We start from the raw sequence: 13707 nt of genomic DNA on the forward strand, positions 1-13707 counted from the left end.
AACGTTATTTAGAAAAAGAGTTCCGAATGAAAGCTCATAATGCTGTGATACAGACGGTGATTTTAAAGGCCATTAATTATATGGAGGTTAACAACATCCTACTCCTCATAGGAGGAACTGCCTATGTCTTCAACCAACAATTGACCTCTGACCCCAGAGTTTGCTACATAACATCCTGAATTATTCGGATTTTGTATTGATGTCCCTTTTTCCTTCATAGTTATGATATCTAATCAATATTTATGACATCACCTTAGAATTTCCTTAACTACTTCTTACAGTTTTCAGCATGATCATCATGTGTACAATTTTGACAAATTGTGTCTTCATGACATTCAGCAATCCTCCAGAATGGTCCAAACAAGTAGAGTAAGTATTCTATTCTATTCTATTCTATTCTATTCTATTCTTGGGGGGTGGGGGTGTGCGGGGCAGGGGCGTGTCCGTCATGGCGATAATAAAAATATTTTAATTAAAACACTGTCATGAAAATTAATGTTGAAAAATAAAAATATGACCTGAAAATATGTCTATGAAAATATGACTGGAAAAATAACACTATATCAATAATCCATCAATGTTTTAAAAAAGAAACATCTATCTGCACAAAAGGACGCAAATGCAAGTGAACTTGAACTAGTTACGTGCTAGCCAGAAAGTCTTATTCCCATTGTGGATGCACTCTTCCCGTAACAACATGCTGAAACACGGACAACTAAAGTACAAAGAATTCACAACATTCTTTAGTGTGCGCATTATAATGTTATATACAGTAAATGGCAGATTGGCGCTGCACATCTTACACTTAATTGTATTTTCATCTACTTTCTTTGCCCGCGCGTTTTTGAAGCCATGACGAGAAACCATTTTAATGAAAAAACAGGCTTACTGTTGAAAACATATGAGAAAAAATAACATGTTCAAAGTGATTCCAGGCATCACTGCGCACTTTCAAATCCATAGTTTCACTTTATTTCACCAGTCTGGATTGCCTGGTGTCCTAATGCTAACCTAGCAGACCTCAGGTACTGCCCAAAATGCCCCAATCATACAAAACAGAAATATATTTTTTAAAGTCCCTATGAACCGGAATTTGCAACTGACTTTACTTCAGTGTTGTGACATTTTTCCAAGTGAAACGTAATATTGAATAGAGGGCGGGGTTTTACTTTAGCGCGCCTCCTCTTCATCCCTCGCTCATCGCAGACTGACGGTTGGAGGGGAGTGGTTAAGGATATTCAACCCATGCCGTCAAACTGACATCATCAGGGAAGGAACGCCATTCCAGAGCGGAAGCAAATTTTGATTAAAGATTACCACGACAAACTTTTTTTTTCTGTGTATTAATTTAACACTGATTAATCGTTCACCACAAGACTAGTAATGAGCTCTAACAAAGTAAATAGGGTTAATTTTGATTTCAAGATGACTTTAAAGTCACGGCGATCAACGTTTTCATGATCGAACGTCGCTGTCAGGTCTGAGTACTGGAGTACTTGTGCACATCCCCATTCTATTCTATTCTATTCTGTTCTATTCTCTTCTAAATGTGACTGTAATGTTATTTATGATTCATGCGCAGAGATTTAATAATAAAATTGTTATAGCAAAAATGGTTAGAAGTTCAAAGATCATAAATTTAAACTCTGAACCAGCAACCACTCCAGTGTGAGTGCTTGTAAAGCTGGGCTTAAATTGTTAGCCCAGTGACAGGCTAATGACTGGCTAGGAGGAAGGAAGTGCTGAAGACGGTGTAAGCTCCACTTGGAAATTTGGCCAGTCCTAAAAATCGCTGGGTCTATTTTTGGGGTAACTGGGGGTGATGGAGTTTTGTGGGAGTTCTTAACCAATAGTAAGCTTGGTTCCAAAACCTAATGAGCTGCCTATAAAAACAGCATTATAGGACATCTTATTAATTATACAGCCTCCTAAGACACTAAAAGGTTAAATTCTAAGGCAGCATTTATGTGCCTTCTGTGCTGTAGCAGATACCATAATGCACTGCGTAATGAACAGTAAAAAAAAAGGTCAGTGAGGGAGAGAGAAATATTATTTATAAACAAACCGATATTTTAATTAAGAATAAAAAGTATCAATTAAATATTTTTTTTTTTTAAATCTAAGCATACGATTTATTTATATGCATTCATTTTATTGCACTCTATCAGGTACACCTTCACAGGAATCTACACTTTTGAGTCACTCACAAAAATTGTGGCTCGAGGTTTCTGTATAGATGGCTTCACCTTCCTCAGAGACCCCTGGAACTGGCTGGATTTCATGGTCATCTCAATGGCGTAAGTATAATCCTTTTGTAATTCAAACATTAATGGAACATTTCGATAATGTTGCACTTAAAATCTGTTTTTGCATGCAATGATTACAGGTGCATAACACTCTTCTGTGCAGCATTGACTTTTAGACTATAGCGGCGCCTCAGTTGGTCCCAACTTTAAATTCAAGCAATATGGTGATATTATCTAATAAAATTATTAGAAAATAAATCATAAAATAAATAAGCTGACGAAAAATTAAATAACAGCTTTAGCATTCAATCCTTATACTATGTGTAGCAATTTGAAATGGGCTCTGCGCTTTTTCTGGTACTTTCTCACTTTCTCACAAAGGCAAGCTTCTGCACTGATTATAGGGCAGTTTTTGCCTAGAAATCTAGACGCACCCTAACGGCAGCAAAAATGATTTTGCAGCCAGTGGGGTCTATCAACTCTCCGTTGACTTTCGAGCTGGAAAAACCAAAAACTGGTCAGGCCAATCAGATCATGTATAGAGTCGGCGGGCGGGCTTAACATAATGACGACAGAGTTGCGACGGTTCACTGCTACTTGAAAACAAAGAATGGCTGCTGTTGCTGGCGAACAGCGGTCTTTCGATTCGGCTTTGGCCGCGACTCTGGATGATTTGAAGTTAAACTTTTCTTTGAAACAAGAACAAAGAAGCTCTGACTCTGACTCCGTCGCTCTGACTCCGTCAGAAGTCCAAGATGTCCATGTCTTTCTTTCTTCAGTCGAAAAGAAATTAAGGTTTTTGATGAAAACATTCTAGGATTTTTCTCTATATAATGGACTTCATTGGGTACCAAACAATCTAAGGTCCAATTGACAGTTTCAGTGCAGCTTCAAATGTCGAAACAATCGGCCATTTCAAAAAAAAAAAAAAAAGTTTTATAGGCACAAATGCTCGCCTTGCTCTGTTCTGTGATGCACGTTCGTGACTCTCCTGTTCGAACTCGTTCATCAAATTGAACAAATCTTTCTTCGAGTCATTTCGTTCGTTTAATGAACGAAATGACTCGAAAAAAGACTCGTTCAAAATTAACAAGCCATTTTAAAGCCATTTGAAGCTGCACTGAAACTGTCATTTGGACCTTGGACCGTTTGGTACCCAATGAAATCCATTATATGGAGAAAAATCCTAGAATGTTTTCATCAAAAACCTTAATTTCTTTTCGACTGAAGAAAGAAAGACATGGACGTCTTGGATGACATGGGGGTGAGTATCAGCAAAAGTTTTTAAAAAAACTGAACTACTTCTTTAAGAAGCATGAACATTCTGACAGTCTGACAATGATAGTTTTGCACAGTAGAGGTGTTAGAACAGTTTGAAATTGAATGATTAATCGATACTATGACCTTTATTAAGGTCATAAGATGACTTTTGATCCTTGATGTCATGCTTGCACAAAAGAGTGTGTGTGTGTCTGTGGTCTTACGTGATAGAGACAGAGGCTTGTGTCCTGCCTCTCATAGGTGGTAGATGGGAGTTCAGTGCTCAAAGATGACAATGTCTGTGCTTATACCTCTGTTTATGTGTGTACATATATACTGTGTGTCATAACACTCTCTTTCTTTCTGAACTTTGATTCGTCTGTTCATCGCACCTTTTCTGTCCATATCTACATTCATCCATTTCTCTGGAGGGCAGCCATTTTCATCTTATTCAAGATCTTATTCATTTTCATCTTTCATCAAAGACAACCCTTGCCTAAAAAGTTAAATTCTCAAATTGAGAATATGGTGAAATAACTATTTTTAAACAAGATTTAAATGTGTTTTTGTTTTCCAGGTATAAAATGTATCATGAATTCTATATGACATGTTGTCAGAATCTGAATATTGTTCATGTTTGATTATTTTTACTTTGGCAGTAAAGAAATGTTCCGGGTTCAATAGAAGGAAAGCTCAATGGACTGTATCTGCAAAATCTTGTCAGTTACCACAGAAAATAATTTAAACTTCAATTTGTTAAAACAGGAAAACTGTGTATACAGTAATGCTATTACAAGACTATGGGCACAAGATTTAAATTCTTACGCTGGGATCACATTGTGTCGAAATTACTGTAATTACAAGATAGCAACTCTAAGATTGTAATTGGAGCCATTCAAGTCCTTGTCTTCAGAAATAATTGGTTTCTAAGGAAATGCTCATAATGCCATGGATCCATGTGTGGCGTTGCAAATAATTTAATCGTTACATTAATCCACCTCTATATGGAATAAATTTTTTTTTTCTGTTTTTAAAAGAAGTCTCTTATGCAGACCAAGGTTGCATTTATTTGATTAATATACAGTAAAAAAATAATATTGTGAAATATTATTACAATTTAAAATAACAATTTTCTATTTCAATATGTTTTAAATTATTATCAGTTATTATTGGTGCTAAATTATTAATAATTGTTCTTCTTATTATCAATGTTGAAAACAGTTTTTGCTGCTTAATATTTTTGTGGAAAGCGTGATGCATTTTTTGATGAATTGACAGTTCAATGAACAGCTTTAACAAAAATAGAAATCTTTTGTAACATTATAAATGTCTTTACTGTCACATTTCTTACCTCAGACTATTGAATGGTACTATATCTTGGTTTCAACAAAAAACATTGAGCAGCAAAAACTGTTTTCAACATTGATGATAATAAGAAATATTTCTTGAGCACCAAATCAGCATATTAGAATGATTTTCTGAAGGACTGAAGTAATGATGCTGAAAATTCAGCTTTCGTCACAGGAATACATTACATCTTAAAGTATATTAAAATAGAAAGCAGTTATTTTAAATTGGAACAATATTTCACAATATTACAGTTTTTACAATATTTGTATCAAATAAATGAGCCTTGGTAAGCATAAGAGGCTTCTTTCAAAAATGTTAAAAATCTTATTCATTCAATTTATGTCAAGTGAGAGATCTTTCAGAGTTTTGGACCTGCGATTTCAAGTTCAACGAAAATGCAAATGTTTTTTTCTAGTCTGAAACTTGTATTTACAGTAATTCTGAGATGAAACATGGAACCTGGAACATTGTTTTTATGTGATATATTTTTACTATACTTAATTTATCTTGTGAATCATCATCTTCCTTCACTGCTTTTTCATCCTGTATCTCTTCTCCTCTCCATCCTCTCACTCTCCTCTCTCTCTGGTAACTTTGTTGCGATCCATTCTGCAGGTATGTTACAGAGTTTGTAAACCTAGGCAATGTGTCAGCTCTGCGCACATTCAGGGTGCTGAGGGCTTTGAAAACTGTTGCTGTGATCCCAGGTAAGTCCAGCATCAATCAGGGCCAACAGAGGGCGCCGCTCGCTGTCTCTCTTTTCACACTCCTGTCTCTTCCTTCCTCCTCCGCTCGTTTCTCTCTCTTCTCCCGTTAGACAGGCTTTGCGTGATGTCTTCCTCCCAGTTCAGTGGTGGTGCTGGTGGTAGTGGTGTGCCGTACGTGTTGTGGTGTTGTGTGTGTGTGTTGTGTCATGGTGTTTGTTCTGTGTGTGATCCTCCCTTGTTGCAGATATGTAACAGAGTTTGTGGACCTCGGGAATGTGTCAGCCCTGAGAACCTTCAGGGTTCTACGAGCTCTCAAAACTATTTCTGTCATACCAGGTGAGAACGCATTTAAACACGAAGGCTGAGCTGCTTCCCACGCCGATGCAAACTATTATTATTACCAGTATTACTACTACTGTTATTATTATTTTTTTTTATTTTTTTTTTTTTACTTGACTTGCTGTACTTTTTCGAGAGGATGCTGCAGGAAGAATTCTTTTATGTTCAATTTATGTTTTAATACACAAACGATCAAAAATGGTAGTGATACATTTTTGATAGGCTTTGCAGTCTGCAGTCAAATCAGTGATGGCAGAAAAATCACATGCCCCTCCAGTAAACTGGGAATAAAAGGTCTTTATTGATCAAAAACTGCATTTATGTCAACGGCGACGTGTTATAAATGTTAGCTGTTATGACGAAAAGTAGTGGGAATACCTCAAATATGCATCTTGCCCTGCTGGAAAATCCACTTTAAGGTCATAGCTGTGTTTTGGAACATGGTAACTGGTTTAGGTGGACTAACAGATGGTGGCTAACTTTCTTCAAAGGCCCTGTTGGTTCAAGGTGGTCAGGCTGGTTGTTTGTTGGTCCAAGATGGCCGACCAATCAGTTTAAGACTCTGGGACCAATTCATGGCCAGTTTGGAAACCAGGTATCATGTTTCAAACCACCTTAAGCTTTTAACTGGATTTTCCAGTTTGGAGATCACATTTCCTATTATGCAGTTTACACTCTTAAAAGTATAGGTTCTTTATTGGCATCTCTGGTTCCATTCTATTGCACATTTCTATTCTTTATAGTGGTAATAAGGTTATTTAGATTTATTAAAATTGATAGTCTAAAGAACCTTTTACCACTGTAAAGAATAGAGAAAAGAAAATGCACACTGACAGGTTCTTTGGGGAACCCAAAATGGTTCTTCTATGGCATCGCTGTGAAAAAATCAATTTTGGAACCTTTATTTTTAAGAGTGTAGTACTCTAGTTTAGTACATGTAGACACAGAATACAGTTCTTATTACTCAACCGACCCATGTTAAAAAAATAATAATTAACTGTGTAAAAAGAAAAAAACTTAAGATTGCTGCCCTATGTTCTATACTGAAAATATCCAGCCTCAGAGTGTAAAACAGCATAGGCCAGATGTCTTTTCTTTGCTGTGTTGAGTTTTAGTTACAGGACCCTAAGCAGACAACATAAAACTCAACCTATGGACATCGTAAAAGCATAGCAACATTTATATGTGCATTACATCCTAGTCTGTTTTTTGATGAACATCTCATCAGAGTTTGTCCAAAAGAAGCTGATGTGATGTGTCATGAAGCAATGGTTTATGGGTAGCGTACTCACTGAGACTGCCAAGCCTAGTTTGACACATTTCTGCTGCATGATGCTTTCGAAGACACCTGCTTTTTTTAGTTTGTCTTTCTTTTATTCTGTTTTTTGTATTTTTAAACAAGTGGCTTTATTCAAATTTCTGCATCCTTTACACACATGTAGATTTATATATTTTTTACCTCATTTTTTTGGTAAAGTTACTGTTTTGTAACTCCCTCCCTATTCTTATTTTGAAGAACTCGGAGTGGAAAGTAAAACAGAGACATCAGAAGATGTAAGAAGAATTGTTTGTATGCACGCATTGTTGCAGGAAGGCGAAAGATCAGGATTAGCTATGTTTACTCACTAGCTTCCCTCACACAATCACACTCAGCTACGTTAAACACACTCACATTGTTGTAGACCCCACATGTGAGTATTTAGAATAGAGAATGACTTCTTTATTAACCTGGTTTCTCTTAGCTAAGAGATTAGCTGAGAAATGAAGACGGGGTTACACATTCTCTGGAAAAGAATGATTGGTTAAACAGACATTGACACCATGGTAATAAAGCAAAGATGATGATGTTGCTGCCTTCAGCCTTGGCGTTTAAATGACCTGCATGCCCTTCCTCCCCTTGCCTGTCCTCTCCTCTTCCTCTCTCTGTGTTGGCTCTCTGCATACTGTTTGTATGGCGCCGCTCTCTTCAAGCAGTGTCCATTTTGCTGATATGTGTTGAATATTGTATGTGTGTTTAAAGACGGTTCCTTGTGTCTCTTCAAGATCTCCACACAAACTGCCCTGAGAAAACTGTAAATGTGCACTTTTTGGAAATCTTTTTACCAGTAGTCTCCACAGAATCCTGTTCATTATATTGGCAACTACTTCATTTGAAAGCCTGAGCTCCTACACAGAAGGAAATTTATGGCATTAAAAAGCAAATAAATGGTATCAACTTTCTTTTTGTGCTCAAAAGTTGAGCTCACAAATGGTTTTTGAAACATGAATGATACATCATAAGTCATGAAAGTCATGTGATTATTGAGGATACTAATACTTACTTCAGCCACAACTTATCAGACTTCTTTTGGCAGACCAGAAATGAGGAAATAATAATATTTTTTTCAGTTGACATAATGAACTGGTATGATTTATAGTATTATATTAATTTAAATTATAAATCAGTGTGTTATACATAAATTCAAATGGTTAACTGATTTGAAATGAATGCAAAATGAATGCATTTCTATTAATGGAGATAGACACAGTTTGTGTGCATCTGCCCTGAGGAGACAAGAGGCTCTTTAAACTGCCTGTTCAATGTAAATCATGGTTTTATATGAACAAACCACACTATTATTGCTTACGATATGTGTGTGTATGTGTGATAGAAAGTTAAGGAAACCAAGTAGGTTTATAGTGTTATTGCTTGAATATTTGATCTGAAGAATTGTTTTTCTTATTCATATATGTTAACTGAACACTACGGCCGTTCAAAAATTTGGGGACAGTAAGGTGCATTTATTTAAATTTTTTTAAAGAAAATGAAATGAGAAAGGACAGACTATTCAGCAAGGATGCATTCAATTATCAAAGGTGGCAGTAAAGACTTTTATGCAAACATTTTCTTTTTCAAATAAATGCTGTTCTTTTGAATTTACTATTCATCAAAGAATCCTAAAAGATATGATATACGGTTTCCACAAAAATATGAATAAACACAGCTGTTTTCAACATTGAGGATAACAATAAGGAATGTTTCTTGAGGGGAAAATCAGCATATTAGAATGACTTTTGAAGGATCTGCTGAAATTAAACTTTGCCATCACAGGAATAAATAACAGTTTAAAATATATTAAAACATTACTTATATATATATAAAACGTTATTTTAAATTTGTAATATGTCACCAAATTACTGCTTTAATACATTTTTATTAAATAGATGAAAACTCTTACAGACCCCAAACTTTTGAAAAGAAGTGTATGTTAAATAAGTGAATGATTCTATTAAATATTTACTAGTAAAAACAGCATAAAATGTAAATGTATATTGTGAGACTTATAGGAAAAAATTTACATCACAAATTGTGTGAAAGAATTTGTGCATTTATGTATATTTTTGTTTGTTCCACTAACAGTATACAAGTGTAGAATCTCATAAGATTTTTTTAATGGTTAATAGTGTGAGTACTAGTGTGTGTTCCTTCGCAGATATGAGCATTATCACAAAAAAGGCATTTGTGGCAGACTGTATATTCCTTGTTGCCTTTGTCTCCTCATCTTCTCACAGGGCTGAAAACCATTGTGGGAGCTCTGATCCAGTCAGTGAAGAAGCTGTCAGATGTGATGATTCTGACAGTGTTCTGTCTGAGTGTATTTGCCCTCATCGGTCTACAGCTGTTTATGGGTAATCTTCGGCAAAAGTGTGTCATCTGGCCAGTCAATTCAACTGAATCCTACCTGGCCAATGGGAGCAAAGGCTTTGACTTCGATGAATACATCATGAATGACAGTAAGTAGACAAAGCTCTGACTACTTAGGGTAGTTGCTCATGCAGTAGCGTCTAACAGTGCTGCTTTCAGCTTTTTTATATTTTTTCAGTTTGATTGTCTCTACAGTGCAGTTTCTACAAAACAAGTTTTTACAACCTTTTCATAATAAATCAAAAGAACTATAAATTGCATTTAAAAAAATACAAAAACTAGTAGACGAATTTCTGGTGATTTCAGGCATGGTTTTCATGTTTTACAAGTATCTCCTCTTGTTTCAGCAAATTTCTACTTCCTGCCAGGCATGCTGGATGCGCTGCTATGTGGAAACAGCTCAGATTCAGGGTGAAGAGCATACACATAACATACACACCACTAAATTAGCAAAAATTGTTTAATGTTATTTAAATCTAAATTGTAAAATCTGAATATTTATTTCCAAATAATAGCACACTTGATTCACTTCATGGTATGATCCGTTAAAGACAAAAGCACAAAAATATTTGTGGTATAGTATTTGTGTGTGTGTGTGTGTGTGTCTGTGTAGGCGGTGTCCGGAGGGCTATTCTTGCATGAAGGCTGGACGCAACCCAAACTACGGCTACACTAGCTTTGACTCCTTTGGTTGGGCTTTTCTTGCTCTCTTCCGACTCATGACACAAGACTTCTGGGAGAATCTGTACCAACTGGTGTGCATTCATTCCTCTCACCATTGTTATTTTTTTATTTACTACTTCTGTTCCATATCACACCAGTTTATTTTTTGATGAACTGGATACAATTTTTTTTCTAGTTTTATATTACTTCCAGTTTTTACTCACTAGCTAACACATTTTTTTTTGTTCATTTTTATTTAGAAACAGCCAAAGTCAAGTTAATAGAATTGACTTGAATAACTGTCAAATCTTAACACTTCTTCCCACTCCTATATAAACCAAGGTTATTATGTGAAGTTTTATTCAAGGTCTGCCCACTGAGGTAGGTAAACAATCATAGTTTAGAAGTTTCGGGTGGCCAATCAGATTTTAGGGGTGGATCAGGCCACCATCTGTACATGCCTCTGATAAAGCACACAGTGAACATACTGCATCCTACAGAAAGTAGTATGGTATTATGCTACAATACTCAAAAACATATTCAAATACCATTATGGGAGCTATGCCCTTCTTTCTCTTAGACTCTGCGAGCTGCGGGGAAGACGTACATGATCTTTTTCGTACTTGTGATCTTCGTGGGCTCGTTCTACCTGGTGAATCTGATCCTGGCTGTGGTGGCCATGGCTTATGAAGAACAGAACCAGGCCACAATGGAGGAGGCAGAACAAAAGGAGGCTGAGTTCAAAGCTATGCTGGAACAGCTGAAGAAACAACAGGAGGATGCACAGGTAGTACACAAGTACATGCATATAACAAGCTGAATTAGTCAATTCTGCGATGTGCTTTTTTGTTCTTTTTCATTTCTCAATTTTTGTTCTCATTCTTGTCCATTTGCCCCTCATCACTAGGCCAATGCCATGGCAACCTCGGCCGGTACAGTATCTGAAGATGCCGTTGAGGATGATGGGGGAGGGCATCTCTCCCGCAGTTCCTCTGAGGTGTCCAAGCTGAGCTCTAAGAGTGCCAAGGAGCGAAGGAACAGAAAGAAAAAGTGGAAGAAAGAACAGGAGGAGAAGGGTGACAGCGAAAAGGTGGTCAAGTCAGAATCTGATGACGGCAGCAAGAGGAGCCGCTTCCGCTTCAGAGACAACAGGCTTGGGCGGAAGGCCTCAATCATGAACCAGGTGAGAGCGGGGTTATTTCCACAGAAGCCCACATAAACACACAGTCCGCATGATTCATGTCTCATGTTAAATGTTAAATGATATGTCTGGCTAGGCAATGATAGATACAGTGAATTTCTTGAAGAGGAGATCATCATTATTATGTTCATTCAGACTTTAGATAAGAACACTAAGGTGAAATGAATATAAGAGGTGTTGTTCTTTGTTGTCATTATACAAATATTTTCTTTTTGTTATTTTGAAAAACTATTGACCTATTTTTTGTCATTGTTAAGTTGACCATTTCATGTGTGTAACTAACTATATCAAAATTTAATCAGCCTTTTAAGACCTCATTCATCATTGTGGCATTTATTCCATGTCTGATAGCAATGAGGCATTTTCAGAAGAACTTTTACCAGATATACGGTAGTTGACATGTCATCTGTACTACAAGCTGTACTCCATCTAAAATTATTATTTTCTTCTTCTTCTTCTTATTATTATTATGCATGCAGATTTTATGACCTTATATTAACCTATGTTATATGGATAAGTCATATTTAAAAACAAATTGTTACACCACAGGACCATTTAAAATGTAACTAATGTAACTAACAAACAAATCAGTAAACATTTTGACTATTTACAGGGCCAAATATATAAAATTTATTTTAAACCTGCACAAAAATTCACAGTGCGCAACTTTTATTTTTATTTTTTACTTACTTACTTAACTTAAAGGAGCATTGCGTAGGTTCTGAAATTTCTAACCGTTTCGAAATCGCTTCTTTCCGTCCGCAGAGTCCATTTGAAACACTAACGCTACTTACTGCTAGCGATTGCCGGATGTAAGCCCAAGTAGACGAGAACGCGCAAGACGTCACATTTTGTGAATTTTCGCGCCAATTCGGACTCGACTCCTCCACACACAATTGAGCCTACATGCTGATAGAGGCAACCGTGGTGGACATTAATGTGTCATTCTTTCTATTACATTATGGTTGGCTCATAAATGTACAAATGAAAACTCTATCTTAAAGATTTTTATAAGTAAAAAGCTATGAAATGCTCCTTTAATTACATAGATATGTTATGCATATGGGAAAATTGACCAAAAATATTCATCGAAAATGACTCATCTTGCACACTGGGGCTTTTGCATGTTTTATTCAATAAACTCCCTTCTAGAATAAGATCTCTTCCACCTTAATCATAAATACCCCTTGCCATCGGCTAGCAATAGCATGTATTGAAATCAAATCACGATTTGTCAGTGTCCCGTGTGAATTCGCCAAGCGCATTTGTTTGATAGACAGTATCTTATTAGTAATGTGAGTGATTAAAGCTCAACTGTGCTCTCTGATTGTACTGATGCGCCTCTTTTATAATTTGTTATGTTGCAAAAGCAAGCCGCTATAATAACCTCTGCTATTTGCTAACACAAACCCAGTTGAGCCCAGCCCAGCCCTTGCTACTACTGTTCCCTGCTCTGTGCAGTCGCTACCACTTTCAGCTGAGTCATCGTCCATATCACCAGGGTGATTAGACAAAGTGCTTCAGCCTTACACTCAAAGATCAGAAGAAGAGGAAGTGCTCTTGCTCAGTGCCCATCTATCTATCGCTGTAATTCTTTCCATCTCATTCATTGTCTTGCTTTGGGCAGCATCTTATGGATTTACGATTGTACACTTGTCTAAAAGCTCAGTTAAATAACTCGAAACCATGTCAAACCTAGTGCTCTGGTGTTCTTTTATTTGATCTCTCTTTCATGTTAATATTGTCACCTCTCACTGGTTTAACGAATAACACGTAGCCATTCCCGAGGGTAGTAGGAACACCTGTTTCAGATAAATGCTGGGATCTGTATGTTGTTGTTGAGAGATGTGAGGAATGGCACAGGAGCGCCATACTTTCACTGGCCCTGTGAATTATTTAACCACCCACTATAAATCTTTCATCTGATGAGAGCAGTAATATAGTGTGCTTAGGCAGGAAGTCATACTCCTGTGCCCCACCCTGCAAATTGTGCTCATATCAGCCTCACTGTGATAATGGATAAAAGCGCCTTATTAGGGCAAATCGCTGCCTTTAATTGGAAGCTGGTTTCATGACTTTAATTATTACCGTGTGATCCGACATTTTACCCCTGGTAGTGTTTTTTCCCCCTTGGATTTAGCATGGAAAGCCACTGTTAGAGATCGTTATGGATATTGAAATAACCCTCTGCAATCTCTGTAGGAATTTTGCATTGCAGCACTGGGGTCACAACACTTTAGCAGATCAACCCACTTC

General features: G+C 36.7%; 1 protein-coding gene across 5 annotated transcripts in view; it reads left to right on the plus strand.

Annotated features, from left to right (window-relative positions):
• scn8ab (sodium channel, voltage gated, type VIII, alpha subunit b) overlaps positions 1 to 13707 on the plus strand; it is a 59908-nt gene that overhangs the window by 12140 nt on the left and 34061 nt on the right. For 2 of the 5 annotated variants that reach the window (XM_077198369.1, XM_077198371.1), the window contains exons 1-8: positions 295 to 369; positions 2169 to 2297; positions 5472 to 5563; positions 9455 to 9676; positions 9935 to 9998; positions 10201 to 10342; positions 10831 to 11037; positions 11158 to 11433. In XM_077198369.1, the coding sequence (XP_077054484.1) occupies positions 299 to 369; positions 2169 to 2297; positions 5472 to 5563; positions 9455 to 9676; positions 9935 to 9998; positions 10201 to 10342; positions 10831 to 11037; positions 11158 to 11433 (1203 nt within the window). In that variant the 5' untranslated portion in view covers positions 295 to 298. Of the gene's footprint in view, positions 1 to 279; positions 370 to 2168; positions 2298 to 5471; positions 5564 to 5807; positions 5900 to 9454; positions 9677 to 9934; positions 9999 to 10200; positions 10343 to 10830; positions 11038 to 11157; positions 11434 to 13707 lie in introns of those variants that run through there. The other 3 variants (XM_077198368.1, XM_077198370.1, XM_077198372.1) reach the window with 2 other exon arrangements.

The sequence above is a fragment of the Siphateles boraxobius genome, unplaced genomic scaffold (assembly GCF_051911475.1).
Source record: "Siphateles boraxobius isolate OS27281-9 unplaced genomic scaffold, OSU_SipBor_1 41, whole genome shotgun sequence".
Classification (NCBI taxonomy): Eukaryota; Metazoa; Chordata; class Actinopteri; order Cypriniformes; family Leuciscidae; genus Siphateles; species Siphateles boraxobius.